Source organism: Carettochelys insculpta, chromosome 1, assembly GCF_033958435.1.
Source record: "Carettochelys insculpta isolate YL-2023 chromosome 1, ASM3395843v1, whole genome shotgun sequence".
NCBI classification, from domain to species: Eukaryota; Metazoa; Chordata; order Testudines; family Carettochelyidae; genus Carettochelys; species Carettochelys insculpta.
The window spans coordinates 196030278-196057193 of NC_134137.1; the positions used below are offsets into that span (position 1 = coordinate 196030278).

General features: G+C 49.3%; 1 protein-coding gene across 1 annotated transcript in view; it reads right to left on the reverse strand.

The window, feature by feature from the left end:
* Positions 1–26916, reverse strand: part of ROBO1 (roundabout guidance receptor 1) — a 1118017-nt gene that overhangs the window by 13770 nt on the left and 1077331 nt on the right. Inside the window, exon 28 of the mRNA XM_074997703.1 lies at positions 24598–24750. Within this exon, the coding sequence (XP_074853804.1) occupies positions 24598–24750 (153 nt within the window). The remainder of the gene's footprint in view (positions 1–24597; positions 24751–26916) is intronic.

Genomic DNA, 26916 nt, shown 5'->3' on the forward strand with positions numbered 1-26916 from the left:
AAAACTGAACACAGTACTCCCAGCTTAGGCCTAACCAGTGCCAAATAGGGAGGTACTATCCCCTTCCATGACTTTCATACTATGCTTTTACTAATGAAACCCAAAATTGCAGCTAATGTTTTTTTTGTTTTGCAACAGCATATTATCACTGATTTATGTGGAGTTTGTGATCCATCCACAACTCCTGATCCTTCCCAACATTGTTGCTGCCAAGCCAATTGATCCCAATTCTCTATTGGTACATTTTGTTTTCCTTCCTTCAACGTATCATTTGCCTTTCTTGTAACTTTTTTGTTTTTAAATTCTGTGTCTTACATTTGTCCTTGCTTAATTTCATTTTGTTGTCTACAACTAATCTCTACAGTTTATCAAGATTTCCTCATAATTTTAGCTCTACCCTCCAATGTTTTGGTAATCCCTCCTAAGGTCTATGGTATCTGCATTTTTGATCAGATCTTTTTCTTGGAGGTGGGCTACAGTTACACTACAGCAATCTGTTGACAGAAGTCACTGTCACAGAAGATATTTCTTGACAAAACTTCTGTCAACAAAGCGTGGCCACACACAAAGGGCAATCAGAAGAGTGTTCTGCTCTGCTGACATAGAGGCAGACTGGGATTCCCATTGTTCTAGATCCCATCTGTCAAGAGAGCCCCACCCCCCAGGACATCCACACAACTATTTTGTTGATAGAATCTGTTGACAGCAGCATTATGCCTCATGGCTGAGAGGCAGAACACAGCCGGTGAAAGTGCTGAGTTTTGTCAACAAAATGCATTTTGCGTGTGGGTGTTCCACCAGTTTTGTCAACAAAACCAGGGTTTTGTCAGTAAAACTTGCTAGTGTAACCGTAGCCCATGTGAATAGGACACAAATTCTGCAAGACATGAAGTGCTTCCTGCAAGACATTTAAGGGATGTTTGAAAATAGTCCACAGCTAAACAAACTACTAAAAAACTCAATAGTAACTGAGGCGGCTCAGCAGAGTCACAGAATTGAAGCTCTGAAATCTAACATGAAGACTAATGAGACTGGTCCCTTTAAATCAGCTTTATAACTTTTCTCTTCCATTTAACTTGTGCTGCAGTATCAAATATTTACCAACACGGCAACAACAACTATTTATAAGGCACACATATGCTATTTCTCTCTGTTCCAAATTAACACTTAACATTTTTAAAAATACAAATTGAAAGCTATCAGTCAGTTATAAAAGTATATAACTGTATTACAAAGGCAAAGAAAAACATCTAAAAGCTCACCAAAAGTAACTGAGATACAAGACTGCTTTGGATGAAGGCTACAGGAAACAAACCACAAGCATATCAATAGGTAAACAGGTGGAGAAAATGTGCATGTAAGAGGCATAAATGATAGCCCTGAGTCAGTAATGCATTCATCCCAAGTGCATCTGCTAGAGAATGAACATTTTAAAATCCCTGCTTCAGCAATTTGCAGTGAAATAAATTCATTCCCACCATTTCCTCTGAGACGATCTGAAAGAGCTTACACAATCTCAGAGCAGCTGCACTTTCCAGCTCTGACCTCTGTACATTCAGATAATTCAGGGAATATGTGTGCAGAGGTACTTTTGAACTGAAAACTGACATAAGTGGTACAACAAAAAATAAGGAGATGAGTCCAAGATCAGTAAAACCTGGAATTTATAAGAAGCAGGATGTAAATTTATTCAGATCTGTCCAAAGCGGAGCTCTGGTAAAAAATTTCAAACCTGCAGGTGCTCCAGCGTGCCCTATAGCAGCAGTGAGCAAAGTGGGGGGCGCAACACTTCGTAAAGAGGCGCAATGCAATCGGCTCCCCTCTCCCCGCAGCTTCAGCTGCCTCCTCCACCCTCTCCTTCCACCCCAAGGGCCTCTGCCACTGCCGTTGCCAAGGGAATGCCCCACCCCTGACTCTGGGCCAACCAGAATCTTCAGAAGTCCTGAGTTAAGCAGCAGGGCTAAGCCAGCAAGCTCCTGGCTCGGGTAAGGTGGCTGCATTGGTCCCCATAGCCCATGTCACATAGGCCCCTCTGAAAGTCCCTCGGGATGCCAGCGTGGAGTAAGTGCTGCCTCTACACAGAAACACAGACAAATCATTGCAACTTTTACCCACCTTTTACATCTTAGACCACAAAAAAAATCTAACTGCAGTATTACAAGAGGTATTTTTCAAGTCCACAGAGGTAAAAATTAATTAGCACCATATTATCTGGTATTAAAATGTTGGGGGTGCAGCATTGCCTTCAGCTTGTTGCCACTGACACTTGTGAACAGGATGAGTCCTCTTGAGGCCCCACATACCCTCCTGAGGTGCTCCCCCCAGCATCCCTCCCCCTTCTGGACACCCCCTAGAACCACCCAGCACCCCCTTCCTGAGCATCCCACCCTTTTCCTGAGTGACCCCCCCCAACATCCCTTCCTGTGGTCCTTGCACAGGTTGGGGGGACCTGGCTAATTGCAGGGCCTGACATAGAAAGTTTTCTCACCCCTGCCCTATAGAGCACAGCCTTGAGCTCCAGCAACCCATAATTGAAGCTCAGATCCCTGAATAGAAGATGTGTATAGGGAAGGGCTTCTAGGTACGGTGACCATCTGTCCCATTTTGGGAGGGACAGTCCTGTATTTGGGGCCTTCCTTGTGTCCCATTTTATATTAACAAAGGAAGTAATTGCCCTGTATTTGTGTGGCTGCTGGGAGCCGGGAGTGCGAGGGCCCAGCTGCTGCCTGATTCCTGGGTGTCCACAGCCTGGGGGAGCCGGGAAACTGACCAGTGCTGCTGCACCTAGCTCCAGGCTCCCTGTCACTCATGGGAGCAGGCAGCTAGGTGCAGCAGTTCAGGTCAGTTTCCTGCCTCACACAAGCGGTGGGGAACCAGGTGGCAGCTCGGCCCTTGTGCTCCTGGCTCCCGAGAGCTGTGCCTAGCTCCAGGCTCTCTTCCACTCATGGGAGCCAGGAGCAGCTGGCAGCCAGGTTCAGCAGTGCCAGGCAGTTTCCTAGCTCCCCACTGAAGGAGGCAAGAAACTGACCAGCGCTGCTGCACCTGGCTCTGGGCTCCCTGCTGCTCCAGACTGGTGCAGCTGCCCCTTTCCCAGTTCCCTACCCTTCCAGGAGCTGCGAGTAGCACCAGCATGGGAAGGTCACCTGCAGGGCTAAAGCCGGTTCCTGGTGCCCAACAATTGGGGTAGCTGGGTGCCACAGCTCACCCACTCACAACCAGGGAGCACCCCACTATCCATCAGGCCACCAGCCCACACAGGGCAACCACTGCCTGACTCAGGGTGACCATCTGTCCCATTTTCGCTGCACTCCCCCCACACACCAAGTGTCCCCTATTTAGCCTACAGGAATACAGTCAGCCTGCCTCTGGGAAATAATTTTTGAGAATTTAAGCCATGAGTATATGTAAGGCAGGCTGGGATACACCCCTGGCATTAGTAGACACACACGCCCTTTGGGCATCATTGAAGATTCCCTCTCAAGGGAGAATTGTAGGGGAGCGCCATATATGAAATGGGAGCACTACCTCAGCCTTAGCTGGCAGAGTGATAAAAGAAAGGTTACTCACCGTAGTAACGGTGGTTCTTCGAGATGTGTCCCCGTGGGTGCTCCACATTAGGTGTCGGGCTCGCCCGGCGCCGCAGATCGGATCTTCCAAGCAGTTTCTGCCGGACCGCGCATGTGCCGGTGCGTGCTGCTCCCTTGCGCGCTCCTGGCCACGTGCGCTATCTGGTCCCTGCCAGTTCCTTGACCAACGGCCTCAGATGCTCCTGCAAAACACTAAACAGAGATCCGAAGCGGGGAGGATGGGCGGGTAGTGGAGCACCCACGGGGACACATCTCGAAGAACCACCGTTACTACGGTGAGTAACTTCTCTTTCTTCTTCGAGTGTCCCCATGGGTGCTCCACATTAGGTGACTACCCAGCAGTAACCCAAGATAGGAGGTGGGTAACCGGATCATGTGCAGCTTGTCCCTGAGAGGACCGCTGTCGAGAGATGGGTATCCTCTTGGAATACCCTGTGAAGGGCGTAATGTTTGGCGAAGGTGTCATAGGATGACCAGGTCGCCGCTCTGCAAATGTCTTTTAGCGCAACGCCCTTGAAAAAAGCTGTTGATGCCGCCACCGCCCTAGTGGAATGAGCCCTGGGCGTGGCCAGTAAAGGAGTCTTTTTGAGTTCATAGCACATTTTTATGCAGGATACGATGTGCTTCGAGATTCTCTGCGAAGAGAGACCTTCTCCTTTCGATTTGGGAGTGAGAGAGACTAGGAGTCTATCCGTTTTCCGGAAGGACTTGGTCCTGTCTATATAAGGCTAGCGCCCTCCTCACATCCAGGAGGTGTAGGCGCGCCTCTTTGTTAGAGTTATGAGGCTTTGGATAAAACGAGGGTAAAACAATAGGTTCATTAATGTGAAACTCAGAAGAAACTTTAGGAACAAAGGCTGGATGCAGCCGTATGGTTACCGCCTCCTTGGAAAAAACAGTGCAGGGTGGCATTGCCATAACTGCCGCAAGCTCGCTCACCCTGCGAGCTGACGTGATTGCGAGAAGAAAGGTCGTCTTTATCGTAAGGAGGCGGAGGGAAACCGTGGCCAAAGGCTTGAACAGTGGTCCCGTTAGCACATTAAGCACCAGGTCCAAGTTCCATGAAGGTGGAAGCAGTTTCCGAGGGGGGTATAGGTTTACCAACCCTTTGAGGAACCTGGTAACCATGGGATGGGAGAACACCGTGTGCCCTTCCTCTTCGTGTCTGAACGCCGAAATGGCAGCAAGGTGGACCTTTAACGAGGATAGTGAGAGTCCTCCTCTCTTGAGGTCCAGTAAATACTCTAATATTACAGGTATAGGCACCGAAAGGGGGGCCAGCTGTTTGGTAGAACACCATGCCGTGAAGCGAGTCCATTTCTGCTTGTAGGCCTTCCTGGTGGAAGTCCTCCTGCTACTTTCTAGGACTTGTTGCACTTCCTCCGTGCATGTGCTCTCTAGGGAGCTCAGCCATGGATTAACCACGCTTGTAGTCACAGGCCTTGGGGATGCGGATGCACTATGCACCCCTGGGCTTGCGTGAGCAGATCCGGCGCCACTGGAAGGGGCATCGGTGGACGGTCCGACATGCACAGGAGTAGGGGGAACCATTGCTGTCGATCCCACGTTGGGACTATCAGGATCATTCGGGCTCCTTCCCTCCTGGCTTTCTGCAAGACTTTGTGGATCAGCACTGTGGGAGGAAAAGCGTAAAGCAGGGGGCCCCTCCACGAGATCACGAATGCGTCCCCCAGGGACCCCCGTCCCAGTCCTGCCCTGGAGCAGAATCATGGGCACTTCTTGTTGTGTTGAGTGGCAAACAGGTCTATCTGGGGAAAACCCCATGCGTGAAAAATCGGTCGTAGCAGATCGGGATGGATCTGCCACTCGTGCGTGAGTGCAAAACGCCTGCTCAGCTGGTTTGCCTTCACATTGTGAACGCCTGGTAAGTATGAGGCTTTTAAAATTATATTGTTGGCGATGCACCAGTTCCATAACCGGACCGCTTCCACACATAAGGCATGGGACCGAGCTCCTCCTTGCCGATTTATATAAAACATGGTGGAGGTATTGTCTGTACTGATCCCGACTACTTTGCCTTGTATATGGTCTTGAAAGTGTCTGCAGGCGTTGAACACTGCTCTGAGCTCCAGTATATTTATGCGCAGTGACTGCTCCATGGAGGACCACAGCCCTTGAGTCACCTCTTCGCCCATGTGTGCTCCCCACCCTATGAGGGAGACATCTGTAGTAAGAAAAACCGATATTTGTGGTTGGTGGAAGGGTACCCCTGCTAGCAAGTTCTTGGGGTTTACCCACCATTGCAGGGATTTGCGCACCTCTGCTGTGGGCGACACCACCCTGTGAACGGTGTGTGTTGCCGGTTTGTATACGCTCGCCAACCAGTGCTGCATGCTGCGCATGTGTAACCTGGCGTTCTGTACTACGAACGTCGCCGCTGCCATGTGGCCCAGCAGCTGTAAGCACGTCAGGACCGGTACCGTAGGGCTGAAGGTGATGTCCTGCACGAGGGAGCCGATGGCCCGAAAGCGAGTCTCTGGTAGATACACACTCGCGGTAATAGAATTTATGCGTGCCCCTATGAACTCTATGTCCTGTGTGGGGTCTATCTTTGATTTTGCCAGATTGATAACGAGGCCGAGCGAAGAGAACGTGCCTGCTGTGACGCGTATCAAGCCTAGTACCTCCTCCTTCGAGGCCCCTTTGAGTAGGCAGTCGTCCAGATACGGGAATATAAACACCCCGTCTGTGCAGGTAGGCTGACACCACTGCCAAGGTCTTGGTGAAGACTCTGGGGGCCGAGGAGAGGCCAAACGGTAGGACCTTGTATTGAAAATATTCTTTGCCTACCGTGAACCGGAGGAATTGTCGGTGAGCCGGATGGATAGTTATGTGAAAATACGCGTCTTGTAAGTCGAGGGCTGCGAACCAATCTCCATCGTCCAGTGCCGTAAGGATGGAGGCGATTGTGATCATCCGAAAGCGTTGCTTGCGCAAGTAGCGGTTGAGGCCTCGAAGATCTAAGATGGGCCTCCAGCCTCCTGTCTTTTTCTCCGTGAGGAAGTACCTCGAGTAGAACGCTTTCCCTTGCAGTTGCTCCCGCACTGTTTCCACTGCCCCTATGAGCATGAGATGGTCTACCTCCTGCTTGAGCCTCGCTACGTGGGAGGCCTCCTGGAGGTGGGGCCTGGGTGGAGGTCGTGGCGGCGGGAGCGACTGGAAGGGGATGGCGTACCCCGTGGCTATGATCTCCAGCACCCATTTGTCTGTGGTGATCCTTTGCCACTGGTCGTAGAATGGTCGGAGGCGATGGTGGAATAACCGCTTCGGATGACCTTGTGCGATGATAATGATGGCGCAGCCCTGGATCTGTGTGTCAAAGTTGTGGCCTTTGGCCCTGCCCCGAGGACGCACGGCTCTGTTGGGAACGTCGCCTGGGAGTTCTGTACTGCTGGTGCTGTTGATGTCGCCCTTGCTCGTAACCTCTGTGGTACTGGGGACGCTGTTGCTGGTACTGGTACCGTCTTTGTTGAGGGTAGTACTTTTTCTTTTTGTATGGAGGGGTGTAAATCCCCAGGGTCCTAAGTGTGGCTCTTGAATCTTTCCTGGAATGAAGGACCGAGTCAGTTGATTCAGCAAACAGCTTCTGCGAGTCGAAGGGAAGATCGACTATCTTTGCCTGCAGATCCCTCGGTATACCCAAAGTCTGGAGCCAGGACTCCCTTCGCATCACCACTGCCGTAGCTGCGGAGCGTGCTGCTGTGTCCGCAACATCCAGGGCGATCTGAACTCCCGTCCTCGAGGCCGCGTAGCCTTCTTGCACGATGGCCTTCAGCACCGGTTTCTGGAAGCGAGTCCATGAGGGAGGTTAACCTAGTGTAATTGTCGAAATTATGGTTCGCTAAATGCGCTGAGTAATTTGCCATTCGCAACAGTAGAGTGGAGGAGGAGTAGACCTTTCTGCTGCACAGCTCTAGCTTCTTGGCATCTTTGTCTGTTCCCCCTGTCTTGAATTGAGATGTCTTTGATCTTTGTTGCGACGACTCCACCACCAAGGAATTTGGTTGTGGGTGGCTGAACAGGAACTCCGTGCCCTTCGCCGGCACGAAGTATTTCTTATCCACTCTCTTGTGGACAGGCGGAATAGTCGCAGGGGTCTGCCATATCATAGTGGCGGACTCCAAGATTGCTTCATCAAGCGGTATTGCTATTTTGGAGGAGGCTGGAGGTCTCAGATTTTTGAGGAGCTTATGGTGTTTCTCTTGCACCTCTGCTGTCTGGATGCCTTGCGTGAAGGCCACCCTTTTAAACAGCTCTTGAAACTGTTTGAGATCGTCCGGAGGATGGACGTCCCCCCGGGCCATCGCCTCGTCCGGGGAGGAGAGTGAGGAACCACTAGGGTACGCCTCTCTGGACCCTTCCGGTTCCTGTTGGTGATGGTACATCCGCTCGCTGGAAGCTTGCAAGGGAAAATCTCGGGGGTTCCATGACCAGTTCCCCCTGAGATACTTGAGTCTCTGTCCCCGTTCGCGATTGCCCTCGGGGATACGGGACCGTCTGTGGGGATCTTTCCCTCGTAGATTGTCGGTGGTGTCTATGCCCCGTGTGATAGGGGCGACCATGGGAGAATGGGCACTGTTCTTGGGAAGGTGACCTAGACCACTCCCTTGGTGCATACCCTCTGCGTGTGGGGGAGCGAGATTGTCGAGAGACCTGGGACACTGGAGAGAGTGATTTGTGATAGTACTCCAGCGGCTCAAACCCCAGGAAGGGTGAAGGTGGTCCCAGCCAGGGCGAGGCTGGTTGTAAAAATGGAGATGGGGGCTCTGGATAGGCGAGGGGGTACCCCGGCCTTCTGGTTGGAGTCTGCAGCATAAGCGGAGGGCTGAGAGAAAGCAACTCTGCAGCCCTCTCTGGAGAGGGGCTGCGGTGCCTTGTTTTGTGTGCAGCCTTCCCCCTCCCTTGAGGGGGTAGCTCCGCCCCCTGACGTGTAGGGGATCTCGGCCCTGTCCGCGCCGAGCTCGGCATGCTCATGGGCGGTGCCGCGCGGGCGGTGTCCTCCGGTGCCTGCAGGCTGCGTGCCTGCGCGCTCTGCACCGCCGGTTCCCCGGGGGTCGGTGCCGCTGCTTGCGGTGCCGCCGGTACCGGCGCTTGTTTAGCCGCCGGCCTGCCTGCGGTGCGGGGCGGCTGTTTGATTATCAGAGGCTGAGCCGCCTCCACGTGGCTCTCCGTGCCGTCGCTGATCAGCTGTTGCTGCGGCTGGGGGCTGTGCGCTCCTCCCGTCTCACTCGCTGTTGCTGCCGGCAGGGATCGGGCTGGGGAGACTTTCCTCCATTTTTGCGCTGATGGGGTGAGGGAGGCGGCTTTCCTTTTATGGGCCCCGGAGGGTCCCTCCTGCTGCGGCTGCTCCGGCACGTCTGGCTGGAGGGCCTTGTCGAAGAGCAGCATTTTAAGCCGCATCTCCCTGTCCTTCCTTGCTCTGGCTGTTAATTTTGCACAGAAGGAGCATTTCTGCGTGACATGGGACTCCCCCAGGCACCTTATGCAGTGACTTTGCCCATTAGACGCTGGCATTGCCTCTCGGCAGGACTCACATTTCTTGAATCCTGACGAGGACATTGTTGGTGAGTCTTTCAGTTGTTAATGGGGTAGTTAGCACCTTCTCTGTGCTGTTTTCCCCCCTCTCCGATAGCCTTCTGCGGCAGGAGGGCTAATGGCCCTGGACTCCTGCCTCCGGTGCTCCGCTTGTTACTAGGACTGGACTGAATGCCGTCCCGCTTGTTGTTTCTTTCTTTTTTTTTTTTTTTTTTGTGAAAATAACAACTGGCTAACTTAACAGTAGCCTAAGAACTTGAAAACTTTAAAGAAAAACAGTTAAAACCGTTGAATACGCTAACTTGGCCGTAGCCTAGTCGGATTCCGTCTGCAGCCGACGGCAGTTAAAAGGAACTGGCAGGGACCGGATCGCGCACGTGGCCAGGCGCGCGCAAGGGAGCGGCGCACACCGGCGCATGCGCGGTCCGGCAGAAACTGCTTGGAAGATCCGATCTGCGGCGCTGGGCGAGCCCGACACCTAATGTGGAGCACCCACGGGGACACTCGAAGAAGAACGTGGAATCACTGCAGCAGGGCTAACATACGCTAATCCTTCACCAGCTTTAAGTTATGCTGGGATTCGTTTTAGTCACCAGCTCACCCAGGAGCAAGGGAGTATAAACACGGTTCAAGCTACATTTCCTGACTTTGGAAAACTGAAACCAATAATGCCTATCAGCCATGCAATGGACTGGGGGTAAAGGTAATTTATACATCTCCCAAGCACCCTGCAAAGGGAAGTCTCGGAGTTTGGGAAATGTTTCTGCTTCCCTTATTTGCTTCAAGTAGCAACTGGGAATCTTTGTAAATTCACTCTTTTTTTCTTCTCCCTGCCACAAAATTGAGAGTTTTATGAGCCTGAGAAAGTAGTTAGAATGATCTGAATAAGGGCTGAACCCATCCAGTATCTTCCTACCGTTAAACCATTTCTAAACATTTCTTACCAAACGACACTGCTTGCCTCAGCCTGAAAGAGTATGCCATCAATTAATGTGAATGCTTAAATGGTCTGGAAACTGGAATATTACCAGTCAATGGTTGCACCAAAGTCACTTTGCATCATGAAAGAGAGCCCATTTATTAGACAAAAGAATAAAAAGCAAGAAAGCAGCAATCTTCTGGTAGTGAAGCTGGCTTTTCTATATATACAATGCCCTCGGAAAGATAAGCCTTTTAGGTAGACCAGGCCAGAAGCTGATTAAAGTTTCATGGGGCACTGGGCAACAGCAAATGGGGGGCCCACCTCTGCCCCTTCCTTTTCTCCCGGGTCCTCCCCATTCCACTCTCCCCGCTACAAACCTGCAACCCCGTTTGCTCCTTTGTGCCCTCCCCACTGCAGTCTCCAAACCTTCTCCAGTCCCTGGGCTGCAGTGGGGTCGGGGGTAGGGTCTGTGTGCTGGGCTTCCCATGCTACCACTTGACACTTCTACAGGGGAACAGGGGCAAGGCACTGGGGCTTCACCTGTCTAATGCTTCTAGCAGAGAGTGAGCTGAATGCATCTGCTTCCTGTGGCTTTTGCTGGGATGGCAGCGGTGGCTGGGTGGTTCTCCCTAGTCAGCTGTGGCTGCTGGTCAAGGGCCCTGTCAGCTCAGTGGCTCATCTGCCGTTAGCTCAGATAATGTAATTTTGTCTGAAAAGTGATTACAGTGGTTTTTGCCAACAAATCAAGGAACCAGTCTTGATGATCTAACAGAAGACTTCTTCTGATACCCTTAGCTCATTGAAGATTGTTGGTGTTGCTATCCTGAAACTCAAAACAACTTCACTTCCAACACAAAATCATTGGTAATTTCAGATATCAGTCAATAAAATATAACTTTAAATAGTACACTTTTGTCCTCCAAAATCTAACCAATCTCAGTTTAGAGTGGAAAATGATTAAAATAGTTGTGTATGTAGAATTAAGGCATGATAATGGAAGAAGAAACACATTCATATGAAAAATATTTGTAAATCTGCATTAATATGATGACAGAAAAAACGATTGTCTCTGCAGAGAGAGCTTTGTCACAACCTGCAGGGAAATTATAAAAATCTTCATTATAACATAGTATTCCTTGCTGAGAAGGATCCTTTGTAAAGGAAAAAAGAAACTTTTCAGAGGTCAACACTATTAGTCTCCCATGGTGTTTATTTAACAGCTCAAATCACAGAGAATATCAAGAATTTTTCTGCCTTCTCTAGTAGAAACTGTTATGCTTTATTATTAAAAAGAAAATGGAGGCCTCCATAGTGAGAAATAAAATAATAAATAATAGAGTGACATCAAACCAATATATGGAATTCAGAAGTGCCTGGTAAAGGTCAGAAGCTCTCAACTGTTCCGTATGTGTCTGCATGTCAGTGTTGTACTGTTGCCCCCTGATGACAAACAATTACTAGATGGCATTTTATAACATATTCTTCTACAGGCGAAGTCTTCCACATGTGCCTTTTGATATTATAAATGAGAACATATACAGAAATCATTGTAAAAGTTGTATGGAGAATAAATCAGTCCACTAAGCAAATTTTGTACTAACTGGAGAAACTGAAAATAAATATGGAAAGGTCAAAGTTTTGATCAGTAATGATGACTCAAATATTAGGCATGTTCTTTTAACAAATTAAGCATATGAAACCCAAGCTATCGCCTGTCATATCTCGGGGGGAAAAAAAAGTTGACAGTTAACGATTTTTATACACTATGACTTCATAGAATCATAGAACACTAGGACTGGAGGGGACCTCGAGAGGCCATCGAGTCCAGCCCCCTGCCCCAATGGCAGGACCAAGTACTATCTAAACCATCCCTGATAGACACCTGTCTAACCTGTTCTTAAATCTCCAGTGATGGCGATTGCACAACCTCCCTTGGCAATTTATTCTATTTGACCACCTTGACAGTTAGGAACTTTTTCCTAATGTCCAACCTAAACCTCCCTGCTGCAGTTTAAGCCCGTTGCCTCTTGTTCTGCCCTCAGAGGTCAAGAAGAAAAAGGTTTCTCTTTGCTCCTTATGACTCCCTTTTGGATACCTGAAAACCGCTACCATGTCTCCCCGCAATCTTCTCTTTTCCAAACTACACCAGCCCAATTCTTTCAACCTTTTTTCATAGGTCACATTCTCTAGACCTTTAATCATTCTTGTCACTCTTTTCTGGACCCTCTCTAGTTTCTCCACATCTTTTTTGAACTGCAGTGCCCAGAACTGGACACAATACTCCAGCTGAGGCCTAACCAGCGCAGAGTAGAGCGGAAGAATGACTTCTTGTCTTGCTCACAACACACCTGTTAATGCATCTTCATCTAGACTAGCAAGTTCTTTCAAAAGATATTTTTAAAGCCAGGGCTCTTTCGATAGGTCCTGTGGAACCTTGTGAAAGCAAATCAAAAGAATGCGGCCTCTCTTTAGGAGGAGTTCTTCTGGTCCCAGATCAGGACGAACTCTCTCCTTTGAAAGATGTTCTACTGGCTGCTCTTTCTAAAGAAGAGTCCTCCATGGTACTGGCCAGTTGGTGCGCAGAGATGCCTTGGCCAGTGCTAGCAGACTCTATGCTCCCTGTGTCTGGCTGCATTTAAAGATGCAGGGACACAGACACCCCGTGGCAGGAAGCTGAGAGCAGACAGGCAGCAAAGGTATGAGCCTCCTGCTGCACACCTTCACGGCCACCCCCTACAGCCACGGCCCCCAGCCAGCCCCCATGGGAGCCCCAGGTGCCTCCCATTGAGCCTTTGGAGAAGCCTGCCAGGCCACCAAAAAAATGTGCCCCTTCCTGGACGGGGAGACAGCAGGGAAGCAGCAGAACATGGCTGCCTTCACCTGCCTGGCCACCACCTCGGCCGCCTGGAGACAACCTGCCTGTACCCAGGAGCAAGTGCAAGGAAAAGTAAAGGAGCTCAAGCAGGGGTATTCCCAGGCCTGGGATGAAGCCACCTGCCCCTTCCTCCAGGAGCTATGGAGCCTCTTCAGGTCCCAGGACACTTCCCCACCACCCATGGTACTTAAACCCATGGCCACACCACCCTGCTGGACACTGAGCCAGGGCTGCTCTCCAAGGACTCCAGCAATGAAGACGCCCACAATCAACATACACTCCTGGTTGTCCAGCTAGGCAACAGCCAGCAAGGTGTTGCTGGACCTCGGTGAGGGACCCTCTAGTAATTACCTGGCAGGGGGCACATCCTATGGCATGAGGAGGTGGGTGCCCACATCTGCAACAGCTGGCAGCAGGCCAGCCACATGACTGTTGGCCCCAGTCCAGACACACCCCAGATGGCCACACCTCCTGGCATGCTGAAACAGCCCCTGGAGACACTCAGCAACTGCTCCCATGGACAGCACTGTGAGCCACACATGCGGGGAGGGTTGGGGGGCCAGACCACACCCAGTGCATGCCCTCTACATGTGAGGACCTCCTCAGGGCCCAGGATCCCTCCTGGCTGCCAGGCCTCAGGATGGGCTATGGTGGGCTGCTGCCCATGGAGGGTGAGAGCCTTGGCCCTTGGGGCAGTGGTGCAAGACTAATGTGCCATCCATCCATTCTTTCCATACAGCTGTGCCATCTGAGGCCAGGTGAGCCTATCCCTGGGGCCAGACACCCCACTGGAGGTGACTGAAAGGGCTGCATTACCCCACCACCACCAAGGTGGACCCATCTACAGAGAACCCAAAGGCATGTGGTAGATGACATCACCTAAACGGCCACCATATGCCACTGGATGGAGGTGGCAGAGCAGAGGCCTGGTGGTGGGAAGCCTGAGCAGAAGTAATGGGGAGTCTGTGGGACGTTATGGCTGTCCTGAAGGGTCACCTAGCCTGGCTTCCTGCCCCTGCTGCCCTGCCTGCCACCCTCCCTGCTGTCCCCCCACCATGCTGAGCCTAATCCCTCCAAAGCCCTCCCATGGCCCAATCTCCCCATACTTCCTGCCCTATTCCAGACCCACGAGTACCCCAAACCAAGGGTGGGAGGGGATCCCAGGGCCGACAGGGCTCGGGACTCTTTTCTCCCATGCTGAACTACTGCCCTCCCTGCCCCAGCCCCCCTCCAGGCTGAGGTGCCTGCCCCCTTCCCCAATCCCCCAGTGTATATAGCTTGCCCACCAGAGAAGGTGGAGGGTGGCCATAACCACCATGACCAGCAGGCTGATCATGGCATTCAGGATGTCTGGGTCTGGGTGTTGCTGGGGATCCGTGTGGCTGTGGAAGGGCCGCCTGGTCCCTGCACTGGCTCTGCTCTGCTGTGAACAACTAGGCAGGCCTCAGCAGCATGTGCAGGGAGGGGGGTTTGGGAGGAGACCTTTAAGGAAGCAGCTGACTGGCCCTCCAGAAAGGCTTGGCAACCATGCAACCTTATCTGCAGCATTTCCTGCTACATTCTTCCAAAAGAGTGCAGCCTCTCATTTCAAAAGAACGGTTCACAGTCTTTCAAAAGAGTGGATCGGAACATTGATCTTCTTTTTGCGTGTGGACATACTTCTTCGAAAGACGATCTTCCAGAGGATATCTCACAGAAGATCTTCTTTTGGAAGGGTGCTGTAGTGTAGACATAGTTTCTGTGTTCTTTAAGATATAGTAGGCCAAAATTTCTTAACTGTGCGTACAAATAAGCATGCAAAACTGCAGACTTAGGCCTTGCTCCTGAAAAGTTTGAAGCACATAAGTAATTTTATGCATGTGAGCAACCCAATTCCAGGGATTACTCATGTACATAAAGTTCCTCACCTGTTTCTAAATTGTATGGGCAATAATTGAGTGAATTCATGCACAAAGCTCCAGTACAATTATACATAATTTATCCCCTGCCCCCAGTTAACATGTATAAAAAGTAAAAACATTTAATCTCTCAAAAAAGTCTAAATTTTAAGGTCAGTATCCCCAGATATTTCAAGATAAAAGCAGATGCAGAAACTGGATATTTAAATTGTAACATAATTTTATGGGAAAAGGATTATTGGCAATTTGTAGAAGTTGCAAAAATGTTTCTAGTTATAATTTTCTTCCTTTCTGTAGCTTACATAGTTTAGACATGTTATAGTGTCAAGACAGAGTGACAGAATCCAGATGGGGCTACAGTGAGGAGACAAACATTTTGGAATTGTTTTTCATGTCAGTATTTGGCACAGCTATCTTTGTCACTTGTGAGAAATGTGGCTCTAATAACCTCGCCATTTTTTATGGGTGCAGATTATAACACTGAACTATTTACTAATCTGCTGATAGTTAGCTAGCTACCATTTCTCCTTATATCAAATGTGGGAGCAAGAATGGAGATGGGATTTAAAAATCCGGTATCATATGCTGCTACTGATGCCATGTCATAATCTGTGTGGAAAATCCCAAGTCTGTAACTCATTGCAAAGGTTTTTCACTGTGTTTACCTAAATGCTTATAAGTCTAAAGGCTTCTAATTAGGGATAAATCAAATCAAAACAACAATTTAAAAAGGCCTGCAAATGCATAATTTATTAACTCTAAAATGCAGAAAATATTTTTAGACTTGACTTCTTAAGTGAAGTACGTAAATACGTCAGAGGAAGTTGAGTAGGGGAGAAATGAATTTGCTAGCAGGTTTTAGTAATGTGCTTGCATGTATTTAACTCTTTGACAGACTAAACAAAGACTAATTAAATAATCATACATTTGTGCCTTACTCTTCTCTCAGCAAAAGGTTTTTAGCAACAAATATAGAGAAGTTACTCACCGTAGTAACGGTGGTTCTTCGAGATGTGTCCCCGTGGGTGCTCCACCATAGGTGACGGCTTGGCCGGCGCCGCAGATCGGATCTTCCAAGCAGTTTCTGCCGGACCGTGCATGCGCCGGCGCGCGCCGCTCCCTGGCGCGCTCCTGGCCATGTGCGCGATCCGGTCCCCGCCAGTTCCTTGACCAACCGCCTCGGTTGCCCCTGCAAAACACTAACAGAGATCCGAAGTGGGGAGGATGGGCGGGAAGTGGAGCACCCACGGGGACACATCTCGAAGAACCACCGTTACTACGGTGAGTAACTTCTCTTTCTTCTTCGAGTGTCCCCGTGGGTGCTCCACCATAGGTGACTACCCAGCAGTAACCCAGATAGGTGGTGGGTAATCGGATTATGTGCAGCTGGTCCCCGAGAGGACCGCTGCAGAGAGACGGGTATCCTCTTGGAATACCCTGTGAAGGGCGTAATGTTTGGTGAACGTGTCGTAGGATGACCAGGTCGCCGCTCTGCAAATGTCTTTCAATGCAACGCCCTTGAAAAAGGCTGTTGATGCTGCCACCGCCCTGGTGGAATGAGCCCTGGGAGTGGCCGACAAAGGAGTCTTTCTGAGCTCGTAGCACATTTTTATGCAGGATACAATGTGCTTCGAGATTCTCTGCGATGAGAGACCTTCTCCTTTAGATTTGGGAGCAAGGGAGACCAGGAGTCTATCCGTTTTTCGGAAGGACTTGGTCCTGTCTACGTAGAAGGCTAGCGCCCTCCTCACATCCAGGAGGTGTAGGGGCGCCTCTTCGCTGGAGTTATGAGGCTTTGGATAGAACGAGGGTAGAACAATAGGTTCATTGATGTGAAACGCGGAAGAAACTTTGGGAACAAAGGCTGGATGCAGCCGTATGGTTACCGCCTCCTTGGAAAAGACAGTGCAGGGTGGCGTTGCCATGACTGCCGCAAGCTCGCTCACCCGACGGGCTGACGTAATTGCAAGAAGAAAGGTCGTCTCTACTGTAAGGAGGCGAAGGGGAACCGTGGCCAAGGGCTCGAACGGTGGTCCCATGAGTGTGGTAAGCACCAGGTCCAAGCTCCACGAAGGTGGAATCGGTTTCCGAGGGGGGTATAGGTTTACCAACCCTTTGAGGAACCTGGTAACCATAGGGTGGGCGAACACCGTGTGCCCTCCCTCCTCATGTCTGAACGCCGAGATGGCGGCAAGGTGGACCTTCAACGAGTATAGCGAGAGTCCTGCTCTCTTGAGGTCCAGTAAATACTCTAGAATTGTAGGTATAGGCACCGAAAGGGGGGCCAGCTGCTTGGTAGAACACCAAGCCATGAAGCGAGTCCATTTTTGTTTGTAGGTTTTCCTAGTGGAAGTCCTCCTGCTACTTTCTAGGACTTGCTGTACTTCCACTGTGCATGTGCTCTCTAGGGAGCTGAGCCATGGATTAGCCACGCTTGCAGTCGCAGGCTTTGGGGGTGCGGATGCACTATGGACCCCTGGGCTTGCGTGAGCAGATCCGGCGCCACCGGAAGAGGCATCGGTGGGCGGTCCGACAGGCGCAGGAGTAGGGGGAACCATGGTTGGCGATCCCATGTTGGGACTATCAGGATCATCCGAGCCTTGTCTCTCCTGGCTTTTTGCAGAACCTTGTGGATCAGCACTGCGGGGGGAAACGTGTAAAGCAGGGGGCCTCCCCACGGGATCGCGAACGCGTCCCCCAGGGACCCCCGGCCCAGCCCTGCTCTGGAGGAGAATCGTGGGCACTGTTTGTTGTGCTGAGTGGCAAACAGATCTATTTGGGGAAACCCCCATGCGTGGAAAATCGGCCGTAGTAGATCGGGACGGATCTGCCACTCGTGGGTGAGCGCAAAACGTCTGCTCAACTGGTCTGCCTTCACGTTGTGCGTGCCCGGCAAGTAGGAGGCTCTCAGGATTATATCGTGGGCGATGCACCAGTTCCATAGGCGGATTGGTTCCGCGCATAAGGTACGGGATCGAGCTCCTCCTTGCCTGTTTATGTAAAACATGGTGGAGGTATTGTCTGTACTGATCCCGACGACTTTGCCTTGTATACGGTCTCGAAAGTGTTTGCAGGCGTTGAACACTGCTCTGAGCTCTAAAACATTGATATGTAGAGACTGTTCCGTGGGTGACCACAGTCCTTGAGCCACCTCTTCGCCCATGTGCGCTCCCCACCCTATGAGGGAGGCATCCGTAGTGAGGAAAACCGATATTTGCGGCTGATGGAAGGGTACCCCTGTTAGCAAGTTCCCGGGGTTTACCCACCATTGCAGGGATTCGCGCACCCCAGGTGGGGGCGACACCACCCTGTGAACGGTGCGTACTGCCGGCTTGTATACACTTGCCAGCCAATGTTGCATGCTGCGCATGTGCAACCTGGCGTTCTGTACCACAAACGTAGCCGCTGCCATGTGGCCCAGCAGCTGCAAGCACGTCAAGACCGGCACCGTAGGGCTGAAGGTGATGACCTGCACGAGGGAACCGATGGCTCGAAAGCGAGCCTCTGGTAGGTATACTCTCGCCGAGACCGAGTTTATGCGAGCCCCTATGAACTCTATGTCCTGTGAGGGGTCTATCTTTGATTTTGCCAGATTGATAACCAGGCCAAGTGAGGAGAACGTGTTTGCTGTGACGCGTATCATGCGGAGAACCTCCCTTTTCGAGGTCCCTTTGAGCAGGCAGTCGTCCAGATACGGGAAAATAAACACCCCCTGTCTGTGCAGGTAGGCTGACACCACTGCCAAGGTCTTGGTGAAGACTCTGGGGGCCGAGGAAAGGCCAAATGGTAGGACCTTGTATTGGAAGTGTTCGTTGCCCACCATGAACCGGAGAAAACATCGGTGAGCCGGATGAATGGTTATGTGGAAGTACGCGTCTTGTAGATCGAGGGCTGCGAACCAGTCTCCATCGTCCAGTGCTGTAAGGACGGAGGCAATAGTGATCATCCGAAAACGTTGCTTGCGCAGATACCTGTTGAGGCCACGAAGGTCTAAGATGGGCCTCCAGCCTCCTGTCTTTTTCTCCGTCAGGAAATACCGAGAGTAGAACCCTTTACCTTGCAGTTGCTCCGGCACCTTTTCCACCGCCCCTATGAACTCTAGGTGGGCCACCTCCTGCCTGAGCCTGGCTACATGGGAGGCCTCCTGGGGGTGGGGCTTGGGCGGGGGTCGCGGCGGCGGGAGCGACTGGAAGGGGATGGCGTACCCCGTGGCTATGATCTCCAGCACCCATTTGTCTGTGGTGATCCTTTGCCACTGGTCGTAGAATGGTCGGAGGCGATGAAAAAGTCGTTTCGGATGATCTTGTGCAATGGTGGTGATGGCGCAGCCCTGGATTTGTATGTCAAACTTGTGGCCTTTGGCCCCGCCCCGAGGACGGACGGCCCTGTTGTGAGCGTCGCCTGGGGGTTCTGTACTGCTGGTGCTGCTGATGCCGCCCTTGCTCGTAACCCCTGTGATACTGGGGGCGCTGTTGCTGGTATTGGTACCGCCTTTGCTGTGGGTAGTACCTTTTCTTTGAGTATGGAGGGGTGTAAATCCCCAGGGTCCTGAGTGTGGCTCTTGAATCTTAACTGGAATGAAGGACCGAGTCAGTTGATTCAGCAAACAGCTTCTGCAAGTCGAAGGGAAGGTCGATTATCTTCGCCTGCAGATCTCTCGGTATGCCCGAGGTCTGGAGCCAGGACTCCCGTCGCATCACCACTGCAGTTGCTGTGGAACGTGCTGCCGTGTCCGCAACGTCCAAAGCAATCTGAACTTCCATCCTCGCAGCCGCGTAGCCCTCTTGCACTATGGCCTTGAGGACCAGCTTTTTGTCCTCTGGAAGCGAGTCCATGAGGGAAGTTAATCTGGCATAGTTGTCGAAATTATGGTTCGCCAAGTGCGCTGCATAATTTGCCATTCGCAAGGTTAAGGTGGAGGAGGAGTAGACCTTTCTGCCGAACAGCGCTAGCTTCTTGGCATCTTTGTCCGTTCCCCCTGTTTTAAATTGAGATGTTTTTAATCTTTGCTGCGAGGACTCCACCTCCAAGGAGTTTGGCTGGGGGTGGCTAAACAAGAACTCCATGCCCTTCGCCGGCACGAAGTATTTCTTATCCGCTCTCTTTTGGACAGGCGGAATAGTTGCCGGGGTCTGCCATATGGTAGTGGCGGACTCCAAGATCGCTTCATCAAGTGGGATTGCTACTCTGGAGGAGGCCAGGGAGCTCAAATTTTTAAGGAGCTTATGATGCTTCTCTTGCACTTGTGCTGTCTGGATGCCTTGCGTGAAAGCTACCCTCTTAAACAGCTCCTGAAACTGTTTGAGATCGTCCTTGGGATGGACGTCCCCTAAGGCCGTGGCCTCATCCGGGGAGGAAAACGAGGAACCGCTGGGGTACATTTCTTTGGACCCTTCCGGTTCTTGATGGTGATGGTGCGCCCTCTCGCTGGAGGTTTGCGAGGGAAAATCTCGTGGGTCCACGGCCAGTGCCCCCTGGGATGCTTGAGTCTCCGTCCCCGATCGCGATTGCCCTCGGGGGTACGAGGTAGTATGTGGGGATCTCTCCCTGGTAGATTGCCGATGGTGTCCATGCCCCGCGTGGTATGGACGACCATGGCAGTATAGGCACTGTTCCTGGGAAGGTGACCTTGACCATTCCCTTTGCACGTACCCTGTGTGTCTGGGAGAGGGGGATCGTCGAGACACTGGAGAGAGCGATTTTGCATAATAGTCCAGCGATTCAAATCCCAGGAAGGGCGAGGGTGGTGCCAGCCATGGGGAGGCTGATTGCAGGAAAGGAGAAGGGGGCTCCGGGTAGGCTAGAGGGGGCCCCTGCCTTCTGGTTGGAGTCTGCAACATGAGCGGAGGGCTGTGAGAAAAGAGCTCCACAGCCCTGTCTGGAGAGGGGCTGCAGTGCCTCCTCTTGTGTGCAGCCTTCCCCCTCCCTTGAGGAGGTAACTCCGCCCCCTGATGGGCGGGGGATCCCGGCCCCGTCGGCACCGTGCTAGGCACGCTCGAGGGCGGTGCCGCACGTGCGGAGTCCTTCTGCGCCTGCAGGCTACGTGCCTGCGCGCTCTGCACCGCCGGTTCCCCGGGGGTCGGTGCCGCTGCCTGCGGTGCCGCTGGTACCGGCGCTTGCTTAGCTGCCGCCCTGCCTGCGGTGCGGGGCGGCTGGCTGATCATCGGAGGCTGAGCCGCTTCCACGTGGCTCTCCGTGCCGCCGCCGATCAGCTGTTGCTGCGGCTGGGGGCTGCTCGCTCCTCCCGTCCCGCTCACTGTTGCTGCCGGCAGGGATCGGGTTGGAGAGACTTTCCTCCGTTTTTGCGCTGATGGAGTGAGGGAGGCAGCTTTCCTTCTAAGGGCCCCGGAGGGTCCCTCCTGCTGCGGCTGCTCCGGCACGTCTGGCTGGAGGGCCTTGTCAAGAAGCAGCAGTTTAATTCTCATCTCCCTGTCTCTCCGTGCTCTGGTCGTTAATTTTGCACAGAAGGCGCATTTTTGTGCCACATGGGACTCCCCCAGGCACCTTATGCATAGACTGTGCCCATCGGACACTGGCATCGCCTCTCGGCAGGACTCACATTTTTTAAAGCCTGAGGAGGACATTATTGGTGAGTCTTTGAGTTTGTTTGTGGGTACTTAGCACTTCTTTGTGCTGTTTCCCCGTCCGATGGCCTGCCTCCGCAGGAGGGCTGATGGCCCTAGCTCCCGGCCTCCGGCGCTTGTTACTGGGACTGGCTTGAGCTGTCCCTCCGTAGCTTGCTTGTTTTTTTTTTTTTTTTTTACACAAAATAACAACCGGTTACTTATGGTATCCTAAAGAACTGAAAAACTTTAAAGAGAAAACAAATAAAGTCGTTGAATACGCTATGTGGCTTTAGCCTAGTCGGATTCCGTCTGCAGCCGACGGCGGTTGAGAGCAACTGGCGGGGACCGGATCGCGCACATGGCCAGGAGCGCGCCAGGGAGCGGCGCGCGCCGGCGCATGCGCGGTCCGGCAGAAACTGCTTGGAAGATCCGATCTGCGGCGCCGGCCAAGCCGTCACCTATGGTGGAGCACCCACGGGGACACTCGAAGAAGAAAGGGAATATTTCACAGTCTGGATTATTGTCAATGAACAAAAACACAGAGCAGAAAGCCCCTTCTACATACAGCAGAAAATGATCTGATCTAGTATCAGCCAAGGATGTAACTAAGTCATTACAATAGCCTACATTTGTGCAATCTTATACAGTACACAATAAACTAGAAAAACACACTGTATTTAAAAATAAGTGCTGCATTGTGAATAAAAAGTCTCTGAAATTACAATAATCTACCTCATAAACCATGGTAAAATAAAGAAAACAAAACCAGAATTTTACGGTGTAAGCATACAATGCTGCTGACAACATTCTTGGCAATTTCAACCAATCATCTGATGCTTGAATTTGCTTCCATATTTTTTATCATCCAGCTGTGTAAATCCTTCATGTCACAGATATTTAATAAACCAGCTAGCAAATATTTATTTAGCTAATGTGGCCAAATAATTTGGGAATAGTGAAAAAGGTTTCTATGCTACGTAACGAACAGTTGTTTAGCAATCACTTCTGAATATGTGTTTTATTGAAAAGATTAAGAAATTGATGAAAAAATTAATGTCTTCTCCCTTTTAGTATTTAGCACTTCTAATGAGTGATAGAAGTCCAGGTTCAGTCTTCCTGCACTGCAAACTAGGATGCTCACTCATTATGGGAAAAACTATATGCTTCTCTACTCATAAGCACTGCTTTATAAAAGAAATAAATCACAGCAAGACACCAAACCAACAGAAGAAACTAAGCAGTACCTTGAAAGGTCAATTGTGATCAACTGTTTCATTCATGTCAACACATCACTGTTACCCACTTAAGGGAAACTATTAGTAGATACTATTTTATAGCTTATTCTAAAGGAGAAGCTTCTATGTGAGCCTTTTACATTAAGTGATCATCCTTTTCTGTAAAGTTCCAAATATAACTATGCAAATAAATTGGGGAGAAAGCATAATAATCTAATGCAGCCTTTAAACTAGTATTGCAGAACACAGAAGGACTCCTACTGTCTGTCCAACTGTAATGTATATGCCACACATTAATTATAACACATAGGTTAACAGAAAAATCATGTCTAATGAGAAAACACACCAAAATAAGCAACAGCCATAACATACAAAACAAATATTGATCACAACTGTCAAATCTGTCACAATTTTAACCAGAGCGCTTTATGGTCTAACTTGGCCTGATTATTTTTATAAATACCTGTCACTGAATACAGGCCCCTCGCTTATTTATCTCTGTGCTAGAGGGAAAGAAATGGCCACATAAAACTCGAGTCCAGATTTTCTTTTTGATGTTCTAGCTACTGTAGATGTGATTATATCAAGGTTTGATGTTTAGCCAATTTTTCAGTTAAGAGCATTCTCTTCAAGATAATAACAGCTGATAAAGTGTCCATAAAATCTTGTAAAATGCCATTACTGAGGTCCAATAAATGTAAAATTGCTAGTATAGTTTTGGGATTTACACCCTGTGTTGTCCCTTTCACAGAAGCAAACACGCACAAAACCACTGCAAATAACCTCTTGAAATCAGATAATATTCTGACAGCTCAGTTTCACTAACAAAAGGGACCTGGGCAGAAGCCAAGAGGCCCAGGTGCACTGTGTCATGCCAGTATTTAATGCAGTTTAGTATCAGATGGATGCTAGTGAGAGAAAATACTCAGAATAGTCAGATAATAGCATGGACAACCACTCATTGCAAAATTACTTCTGCTCATCATGCTGTGAGCTTTGTATTAAATTTTTCTGTCAAGTGGTAGGAATCACAGGGAGAAGTGGCTCAAAACCCCGTTCTTGTAACCCTGGATAAGGATCTATAATATTAGGCTTTCATATGATAATGGCAAATGATGCCCCTCTTTGAAAAAACTCCTGACTGGTAATGAAAGTCCTAATCAGATTGTTGTTGCTGAGAACCAGGGGGTGGGGAATTATGCTTCTGACATCCTCTGTGTACCCCCTCCTCCTTTAGCGAATTTAGCAAACTTGACGAGATGGGTAAGTCTTCAAGAATTTATCTTACATGAATTTCCACAAAGCCCTTGAGTTGTTTATAAAAACCGGAAGGTGGTGGTTTAATAAAAGCCGGGCCACCTGAGGCATTTTCATTAAAGGCTTTCTCTAGACAACATCACAATGTTTGCATTATCCTCCTATACTCCCCAGAGATTACAAGCATTACCTTTTCAGCAGGAGTCGATATTGTTCATGAAAGCATGAGAAAAGATTATTAGATTTTGCCTTTTGGTGCACAAAGTAACTAATGATACTCACATTTGGATTGAAATTCAGCTATATTGCTGGTTATAATATGAATGCTAAATTGTTTCTCTGAGGAAAAAATGACACTTTGGATGAGTTATTGTTATTTGTATGAGTTATTTTAATGAAGATTTTAATCCCAGACACTCATTATTTTCAACTACTGTACCTATATGGCTGCTTTTTCTCTTAAATAATGGCAGCAATTAGCCTATTAGGACAGAAAACAGAAAACAGGTGCAGCAGAGGCATCCATAAAGACTGCCAAGTATGGAAATTTAACATGATTAATTTGCTCAACATATTTAGCAACAACAAACACAAATCACTGATTTTTTTAAACATAATCTTATCTCTGAGGAAAACCTTTACGCACTTAGCATACATCTAGAGAGGTTCATTGACGCTTTCACCTGTTTCAGTAGACTTACCATCTGTGTAGACTTCTCTGCGCAGATGTCCTGGCTGGTGCTTTTGCTTTTTGGCAGGTCGGACCTTTTGTATTACAACAGCACTCATGTTGCTGTCAGTAGACACAGGGCTGGTGGGTCTAGGGCAGTGAGATGCATGAAAATGTCTACGGCCTGAAAAAAATAATTACAGAACAACAGAATGTTATTTTTTTCTCTCCAAATTATGACATTATATGTCTTCTCCTTTTTAAAATTGGAATCACATGCAGCCATTCTAAAACAGAAGTTATTTAATTATAATATTTCATTAATGTACATTTTGTAATATACTTATTAGTGAGGCAGTCCATAGCATATATATTTTTAACAAACAATTGAAAATATATGTTAACTTTAAAATCAATATCCAGGAGAACTATGCAACTGGTTAGCTTCTAATAAGTTTCCCTCCAGGAATCTGAACTCTGTCACCAAGCAGGAGGAGAATGCTTTAACAGTCCAAGAGCTTACAATGCCCATCAGCAAATGAGCTTACTTTCCTGTGGCATGGACTATGAAGAGGTTCAGCATGGCAGAACAATGAATGAACCTTAGCTACAAATGCATCCAGAACAGCACTCCACTGCTGGATAATTCAGAATAAAGTACGTAAAATACACAAAATTGTTCCTAGACCCAAAATACGTCTTTATGATTGGGTGTTCCCCCACACCATCCGGGATGGGGTTAATAAGGTTGAAAAGGGGGTGAATTAATCAGCTGAAAGGAATTACATGCCTTAAGTAAGCAACTGGATGACAATGGGCCTACCTAGCTGAAAAGGGAGAGGCAGGGCTAGGGTTTATCCAGGAAGCTGATAACAGAAGCTGTAGGGAATAGTTTGCTTCTGAGAAAGGATGTTTGCTTGCAGGCTAATGAGTTCAGATATCCTGGGTGAGGAGAGCTTGGGGACTGCTAAACCCAGAGAAGAGGTGGATCCAGAAGGCTGGGAAAGGCTCAGGGAAAAAGGAAGCAAACAGAAAGGCTCAGGGAAAAGGCAGCAAACATTCAGAGCCTGGCCTAGAGGATGGGCTGGGTTAACTTATCAGCTACTGGATAGTGGGCAGTGAACAGGATGCCTGAACTTGTAATTTAGAAGAGACCTTGATACGTAGGACATGTTATTTGGCCTCATGGCCAAACCACAGATACAGAGCATCTTGCCTCACTGAAAGAAACGTAGAGCAGGAAAGACACATGGAAAGAGGTGGAAGGGAGGCATCAGACCCAAAGTCAGCTAATCTCCAGAGCAGCCAGGAGTAGCACATTAGTAGTGAGTGGCAAACCCTGTAAACAGCAGAACTGCATTTCCTAATGCTGTTTTTTACGTACATGAACAATATCATATTTCTAGTGTTTGTTTTCAGGTAAATGCCAAACAAAAAGGAAAAAAGAAATCCAAGTTGCTACATTTAACTTTTTTTTTTCTTTTTTTTTCTTTTTGACATGAGTGTAAAAACATCCATTCCCAAAACTTACATAAAAGGATGAAATTGTGGTCTCATTTCAGTCAATGTGAATTTTACCACAGACTGCAACAGGGCCAAGATTTTACCCAGAGGATATGTCTACACTAGCACTCCCCTTTTGAAACGGGGATGCTAATGAGACACTTTGGGTTATGCTAATGAGGTGCAGCAATGAATATGCAGCCCCTCATTAGCATAATGGCAGCAGCAGCACTTCGAAAGTGCTACTTTCGATTGCGTGCGGCTCATCTACATGGGGTCCTTTTCGAAAGGACTCTGCACACTTCAAAATCCCCTTATTCCTATTTGGTTATCGGAACAAGAGGATTTTGATGTCTGCGGGGTCCTTTTGAAAAGGACCCCGTGTGGATGAGCCACGCATGATCGAAAGCAGCGATTTTGAAGTGCCATGGCTGCCCTTATGCTAATGAGGCACTGCATATTCATTGCTGCACCTCATTAGCATATCCCAAAGCATCTCATTAGCAATTCCCTGTTTGACAGTGGGGTGCTAGTGTAGACACAGCCAGAAGAATGACTACACTTCCTTCCCTTTTTTTCCCTTCATGCTGAAGACCCATGCTGAAACAAAGGAATTCTAAAATTATGAGTTTAGAAACTAGAAATGAGAGTGGAATCTTGCATCTCTGAAGAGCTGGTGAGGACAAAAATAATAGAATCACAGTGTTCTGCATCTGGCAGCTATACAGGATTGGCAGGATAGCCACAGATCACTGTGAACTCTGGAAGTCCTATTTATCATCTTAAATGACACCAATTCATTTGATAAGCACGAAGCCTACTCATATTTGGTTAATCCTGCTCACTA